This window comes from Triticum aestivum, chromosome 2A, assembly GCF_018294505.1.
Source record: "Triticum aestivum cultivar Chinese Spring chromosome 2A, IWGSC CS RefSeq v2.1, whole genome shotgun sequence".
In the NCBI taxonomy this organism is placed as follows: Eukaryota; Viridiplantae; Streptophyta; class Magnoliopsida; order Poales; family Poaceae; genus Triticum; species Triticum aestivum.
In genome coordinates, this window is record NC_057797.1 from 594,433,794 (window position 1) to 594,442,024 (window position 8,231).

Consider the following 8,231-nt stretch of genomic DNA (forward strand, 5'->3'; position numbering starts at 1 on the left):
CGCCCTTCCCCGCACGTACCTGCACCGGTCGTGCTCACCGCGGCCACCCGGCGTCCCGCATCACGCACACGCCTGTTGCTGTCGCCAGGCGCCGCGTTCTCTGTCCCCCTGCTGCTGCACTGCTCGCCGCCGCTGCACGCATCCAGGCTTGGCCGCGCCCCGGCTCGCCGACGCGCGCCCACGCCTGCCACGCCCCTGCTCCCCTCGCCCCGCCACTGCCAATCGTCGGCGCGCCCTTCACCGGCGCCGTCCGCTGCTGCAGGCCCGCATATGCGCCCCCCTACTTCCTCATCGCCCAGCGACCTCCCCGCACTGGGCGGGTTCTGTCCCAGGGCCCGTCGCCCGATCCGCTAGCGCCCACGCCCATTAGGTCCCCCTATGCCTATGACAAACGGGCCCAGTGCCCCAAAACGTTAAAAAGATTAAATATATATATATAGTAATTAATTAATTAACTTAATTAATCCTGTTAATTAATCTAATTAAGCCTAATTAATTTACCTAATCACTTTAATGAAATTAACTAATCTTGTTTAGTTAACTAAGTCAATGACCAGTCGACCGACACGTTAGCGACCCAGTCAACACCCCTGTTGACTGCTGACGTCATGCTGATGTCAGCAAACACTATTCTGGATAATGTTGGTTTAAATTAATTAAATAAATTCTAAAATTAATTTAAATATTTTAAAATTAATATAAAATAAACCGTAGCTCGGATGGAAAAACTTTGTACATGAAAGTTGCTCAGAACGACGAGACGAATCCGGATACACAGCCCGTTCGTCCGCCACGCATCCCTAGCCTAGTGAACACGCAACTTTTCCCCTTCGGTTCATCTGTCTGAAAATGCGAAACACCGGGGATATTTTCCCGGATGTTTCCCCCCTTCACCGGTACCACCTCATACCGCGTTAGGGCACCCCTAGCACCGCTACTTGTCTTGCCATGCATCGTTATGCTTCTATTTGCATTATATTCATTGTTTCTTCCCCCTCCTCTCTCCGGTAGACTACGAGACCGACGCCGCTGCTACCCAGTACGACTACGGTGTTGACGTCCCCTCTCTCTTGCCAGAGCAACCAGGCAAGCCCCCCCCCCATTGATCACCAGATATCGCCTACTCTCCTCTATATTGCTTGCATTAGAGTAGTGTAGCATGTTACTGCTTTCTGTTAATCCTATTTTGATGCATAGCCTGTCATTGTTGCTACAACTGTTGATACCTTACCTGCAATCCTAAATGCTTAGTATAGGATGCTAGTTATCATCAGTGGCCCTACATTCTTGTCTGTCTGCCATGATATACTACCGGGCCATGAGCACTCAGGAGGTGATCACGGGTATATATTATATACTTTATACATATAAATGTTGTGACTAAAGTCGGGTCGGCTTGTTGAGTACCCGCAAGTGATTCCGATGTTGGGGGTTGAAGGGGCAGGTGGTTCCAACCCGGTAGTGGTGGGCCTGGGTTCCCGACAGCCCCCAACTTTTACTTTGTGGCGGAGCGACAGGGCAGGTTGAGACCACCTAGGAGAGAGGTGGGCCTGGCCCTGGTCGGCGTCCGCGGTTACTTCAAAATAACACGCTTAACGAAATCTTGGTATTTGATCTGAGTCTGGCCACTGGCCTATACGCACTAACCAACTAGGCGGGAACAGTTATGGGCACTCGACGTCGTGGTATCAGCCAAAGCCTTTGTGACGTCAGCGACTGAGCGGCGCGCGCCGGGTTGGACCGCATAACGCAACTTCCTTTGTAATGGAGGTTGCTAGGTCTGCTCACCGGCCGCGTACGCAACGTGAAGGTGTGCAACGGGCGATGGGCCCAGACCCCTGCGCCATAGGATTTAGACCGGCGTGTTGAACTCTCTGTTGTGCCTAGGTAGGGCTGCGACGTGTTGATCTTCCAAGGCTGGGCATGACCCAGAAAAGTGTGTCCGAACAAAGAGGATTGAGCGTGTTGGGAAATGTGGTGCACCCCTGCAGGGAAGTTAATCTATTCGAATAGCCGTGATCTTCGGTAACAGGACGACTTGGAGTTGTACCTTGACCTTATGACAACTAGAACCGGATACTTAATAAAACACACCCTTCCAAGTGCCAGATACAACCGGTGATCGCTCTCTAACAGGGCGACGAGGGTAGGATCACCAGGTAGGATTATGCTATGCGATGTTACTTGGTGAACTTACCTTCTGCTCTCTTCTACATGCTGCAAGATGGAGGTGGCCAGAAGCGTAGTCTTCGATAGGACTAGCTATCCCCCTCTTATTCCGGCATTCTGCAGTTCAGTCCACATATGATACCCTTATTCCATTTGATACCAATGCATACATATGTAGTGTAGCTCCTTGCTTGTGAGTACTTTGGATGAGTACTCACGGTTGCTTTGCTCCCTCTTTTCCCCCTTTCTATACCCGATTGCTGCGACCAGACGATGGAGTTCAAGAGCCAGACACCACTGTCGACGACGACTTCTACTACATTGGAGGTGCCTACTACTACGTGCATCTCACTGGCGACGACCAGAAGTAGTTTAGGAGGATCCTAGGCAGGAGGCTTGCGCCTCTTTTGATCTGTATCCTAGTTTGTGCTAGCCTTCTTAAGGTAGACTTGTTTAACTTATGTCTGTACTCAGATATTGTTGCTTCCGCTGACTCGTCTATGATCGAGCTCTTGTATTCGAGCCCTGAGGCCCCTGGCTTGTAATATGATGTTTGTATGACTTATTTTTATTTATAGAGTTGTGTTGTGATATCTTCCCGTGAGTCCCTGATCTTGATCGTACACGTTTGCATGTATGATTAGTATACGGTCAAATCGGGGGCGTCACAACTGCTCATCAACAAACAGGCAAGCCGTCTAGGAAAGGTTTAAGCCCTAGACCATGCAAACTAATAAAACTTACCAACACAATCCAAATTTATACAAACCAAACTCTCTGACCGAAACCAACAAAAACCATTTAAAAATTGGGTCAAACCCATTTGCTCCAACGGAATCATGCCATCAATTTGAAGTAGACATCAACACATGAATCAAGCCATCAATTTGAAGTAGACATCAACAGATGAGCAAGCAGCAAAGAGCTCTTGACGTCAATTAGTCCCTTGCAACAAGCAGCTATTGACATAGATTAGAGGAACTCCAAACATGCCGACCTAAATTGTTCGTGTGTGTCTGTTTGCATCCAAACAGGTGAAAATACTGGCCCTACGCGATGAACCAAACCCAAAAGTTGCCCGCTCGCTACCCGTCTGGATGCATTTGCGGCCCAAATTTGCGTCCACGCTAACACAAGACGGACGCACCGTGTGTCCACTCAATGTCCACCTTGGGCTCGCACGTCGACAACACAACTACTCCACGCGGTCGTAGTCATTGCATCCACCTAACCTCAGCCCGCATGGCAGCGTCTAGAAGTGTGCAACGTACTCGTCCTTAATGCAAGTGTGTGTGTGTGGGGGGGGGGGGGTCATCCACATTTCCTTCCCATCCACATTTGTCCACACTCGCTCCTCTCACCGCCGACAACGCAAGTGCTAGCCATGGTTATCTTCAGCAAGAGCAAGGGCAAACTCGATGCCAGCGCTAGCTTGTCCCGCACGCCGCCTCCCCCTCCGCCACGGCCACCGCAGCTGCCCCCGTCAACCTACGCGATGAATCCCCATGCGGCTAGTGGTCGCCGGCCATAGGACCAGCTATACATCTAGGTGCACGAAGCGCGTTGGTATTGGCATTGCCGCCACCCGTTGTCGTGGCCAGATGTCGACTTCTTGCACGGCTAGCACCTTGACCCTCACCGCATCCCGATGTCGGAGGTGGCGCGGTCGGCGCAGGCGCACGCGGAGAAGGTGCGCAAGCATCGCGCCCTCCTGACGCCAGAGCATCGGCGTGACCCTGTGTATGCTCAAGACTCCCCCAACTGGGAGGTTTGGTTCGCCACAGAGCACGACGTGGCCCGCCGTGGCGCCATGCAACTTAACCTTGGGTTCGTGCCGCCGCCCACGGAGGTGGCTTCGGAGGAGGAGGGGGCGGCCCACCAGGCCACATTAGAGGTGCCGCTTCAGCGCACCTTGGACGAGAGCCGGCGCAAGGAGGACACGCGCTGTCGGCGGCGGGGGACCACGCCTACGCCCCACTGCGGCCCGAACCCAAGGCCGAGCCTGAGCACACACAGGTGCTCACGCTCACGCCCACGGAGCCGGAGTTGGACATGTACACGTGGACTGGCATCCTCCGCGAGTGGGTGAGCACGCCGTCCATCGTGCTGGGTGCCACGCCGAAACAAGAGGAGGCCTACCTAGAGCACTGGGGACAACTCCACCTGTCCGAGGAGCGCGTCGACGGCGAGCATCAGATGCAAGACGAGCGTGAGGAGGAGGAGCGCCGTGCCTGCTTGGCACGGGAGGTGGAGGAAGAGCACCGGGAGAAGGAGAAGGAGGAGCGCGCGCCGCACAACAATGCTGTCAGTGGGGCAAATGCTGTAGGAGTCAGCACGTGTGGCGTGGGGGACCGCATTCCCATGGGCTGGGCCGCTGCCAGCCTTCGTCGACCTCACCGTCGATGATGGAAAACGATGGCGACGCCTAGGGCAGCGTGCTAGGTGGTTGGGAGGCGCGTTTGTTTAGTTTTTTTATGTTTTATTAATGTTTAAGTAAACTTTTACCCGCGGTTGACCGGTTATTTAATGTTTACTTATGTTTAATTTGAATGCATGTTTTCAAAATTGCTTTTTTTAAGTGGACGCGGAAAAAATGTGTCGGGCACCGTTGGAGGATGCGGTCGACCAAACAAAAAGCAAACAATTGAGTCAAGAAAAATCAGTTTTACTTTCGCTTCTACTAAATACGTCGCCACACAGTAATCATTGGCTAGAAAACCTGTTTTGATGGGTCCACCATTTGACCAAAGTCCACGATGAACCAGAGGGCTCTATTTTGTGGGAGCTTAGTAATTGTATAGATAAGCGAGTTCGATAGCAGAAAAGGAAATATTATGGGCAGGGCTGCATCACACGAGTACATGATAATGAGATTACGCTTGGACGTAACACATACGCAAATGATGACGCGCATCTTATCTCTCTCTCTCTCAATTTGTGTCAAATTCATTTTTTAGATAGTTGATACACACCAAATGCAATTTACCATGGATGCAAAGCGGTAAAACATTTGATTCAAATATATTGAACAACCATCGTTGTCCGAGGCTTATTTCCTCCTCGACAACACTGCTCTGGCCATCTAGGAGGTACTCACTCGGTACGTATTAGCCGTATCCATTACACGGCAGCTTTGCTATACTTAGCTCCCAGCAATTCACTTACTTAGCTTTATTCTATTAAGATCGGAGGACCATCACATTTCAGGCCTGGGAGTTGAGGCGGGTGCACCCACGTCACCTATGGGGTGCGCTCGCTCCCCACGGGCTTGCCGCCGGACGCCTCCGCAGCTGCGGCGCCACTGCTCGCCACCGTGCACGGGCCCGACTGGCACCCGGCGCCGCAGTAGTCCGGGCCCGTGCCGCAGTAACCCCACTGGCTGCAGCACATGCCCGCCGGGCAGTTGCAGTTCTGCGCGACCGCCGGACCAGCGGCGGACAGGAGGAGCACTGCCAGCCCGAAGGCCAGGAATGTCGCAGTGAGCGGCATCGCTAGCTTTGCCATCAGTGCTTGATAAGTGGCTGGGTAACTGGTTAAGGTTCTGCTGTTGGTGTGGCGCAGCTATTTGAGATGGAGAAGTTCCGCCTGGGGTGGTGGTTTATATAGGAGAGTTCGATAGCAGAAAAGGAAATATGATGAGATTACGTGTGGAAGTTACACATATGAAAATGATGACGCGCACCTTATCTCGGTTTGTTAGCCATATCTAGGCACAGCTGCAGCGGCCACGCACGGCCAATAGCGATGACGTCCCCGGTCTGGAACGGTGGCTGCTGACCGGGCTATCTGATGATGAAATGATAAGTATCTCAAATTTTATAGGAAAAGACATGCAATTGAAAGCATAACATAGAAATTTTTCATTGAATCTAGGCTAATATTTTTTTAATGTGATTGATTGATTCTTATCCTACATAGAAACAGGAATCCACGCAAATGACCAATGGTGGCCAGGCTCCAGTGAGCTTGTTTTAAAAAAAAAACATGTTTCCATAGCGCAAAAGAAACTGGCAAAATTTGTAAAGACAGAAATACAAGTTTAACACATCCGAGAAAAGTTTCATAACATTAAACTTTCACACGTGGCGTACCAAAACAAGGCAAATGTGTATTTTCAAAATGGGCCGACTTTTCTTTTTCTTGGGCCACAATTTTGTCTTTTTTGTACAGCATACATCACAATATTTTCAAACGATTTTTTACACATTTGTGCAGAAAACACATAAGTTTCCATGGAAAGAAACAATTTTTTGAAACATTAAAATATGATTTTCGTTTTTCATTTTTGAAAAAGGGGCTCGATGGACATCCTTGAGTGGTGTTTCTTAAACATCTTCAAGCTGTTGCGATCCCCCTTAGTCTTCCGGGTAATAAAATATTTCGCGAGAAAACATTGTTTGGGTCACAAACACTTGTCATCTTGTTTAAGCTACTCACCATTGTGGAACAATAATACTCTAATATTTCTTTTGGATATCACACAATTTTCTTTTAAGAATTGAGCGTGAGCTCGTCCAACATAAGAAGTCACTTAACATAAGCTTCACAACCTCGAATTTTATGAAATGGAAATAGTGACTTTTCTCGTTCCATGTCTCGTATCGTGTCCTATTCAGAGATTTAGATGATACCCTCCATAGTGTGGAAGCCAGTATTTTGCTTTATTTAGAGCATGACCCAAAATGATAAGTCATCAATAAAACCATCTGCAATAAGGTTCAATTAGATGACAAGTCATCAATAAAACCATCTGCAATAAGGTTCAATTGGGTCAACCAAACAGACCATTTCTTTGAGGCGTTCTCAGAAGCATGAGCTGTGAAACTATTCTATAACTTTTACATATCACTAAACTCCTAACTCAAATACATGGATTGATGGATCCATGTGTAGGTCGTAGCAACTTGATTTCAACATGTTGATTATATACTTTATTACATATTTCTTAAAACTTTTCAGACATATGGGATGTCATATGTTGTCTGAATGACCAAGGGGGTCTTGGAGTGGAAGATCTTGAGATTAAGAGTTTTTGTTGCACAAATGGCTTTACAAGTTACTCACCTAGGACGGTGTATGGAAATAATTGCTCCGAAATGAATACCTGGATTCTAAAACCCTCTCTGAAGTTTAGGCAAAGCCAAATGATTCTCATTTTTTGGAAATGTTTCATGGGGGTTAAAAGTTGGTTTTTTGTCTACGAACCTTTATGGTAGGCAATGGCTTATAGGTTTTGAGAACACCCATGGCCGGGGATATGCCACCAGTTATGCGGTGCCCATGGCATTATCATATTGCCCAACAGAAAGACATCTCTGTTGCCTCGAGAACACTACTTGAAATCTACATTTTACCTAGGGTCGTAACCGCTGAATATTTCTTCTCGGCGGCCTATAATTGGTGAGAAATGGACTCAGTTGGTACGTCTTGTTGTTGGGGAACGTAGCATGCAATTTCAAAAATTTCCTACGATCACGCAAGATCTATCTAGGAGATGCATAGCAACGAGAGGGGGAGAGTGTGTCCACGTACCCTCGTAGACCAAAAGCGGAAGCGTTAACATAACGCGGTTGGTGTAGTCGAACTTCTTCGCGATCCAACCGATCAAGTACCGAACGCACGGCACCTCCGAGTTCAACACACGTTCAGCTTGATAACGTTCCTCAAACTCTTGATCCAGCAAAGTGTCGAGGGAGAGTTTCGTTAGCACGACAGCTTGGTGACGGTGATGGTGATGTGATCCGCGCAGGGCTTTGCCTAAGCACTATGACAATATGACCGGAGGAGTAAACTGTGGAGGGGGTCACCGCACACGGCTAAGAAACAATTGTTGTACTTTGGGGTGCCCCCTGCCCCCGTATATAAAGGAGGAGAGGGAGGAGGCCGGCCACAGGGGGCACACCATGGGGGGGAACCGACTAGGACTCCTAGTCCAAGTCGCCCCCACCCTTCCTGCTTTAGGAGGGGGAGAGGGGCAAGGAAAGGGGGTCGCGCCCCCTTCCCCTTGTCCAATTCAGACAGCCCATGGGAGGGGCGCGCGCCACCCCTTGCAGGCTCCCCTC

The 8,231-nt window shown here is 49.6% G+C and overlaps 1 protein-coding gene across 1 annotated transcript; it reads right to left on the reverse strand.

The window, feature by feature from the left end:
- Positions 1–5,157: 5,157 nt before the first annotated feature.
- LOC123185652 (chitinase 5) lies at positions 5,158–5,730 on the reverse strand. Its single transcript, XM_044597499.1, has one exon. It carries the CDS (start codon positions 5,671–5,673, stop codon positions 5,410–5,412), a length of 264 nt encoding a protein of 87 aa, XP_044453434.1. The 5' UTR covers positions 5,674–5,730; the 3' UTR covers positions 5,158–5,409.
- Positions 5,731–8,231: the final 2,501 nt, after the last annotated feature.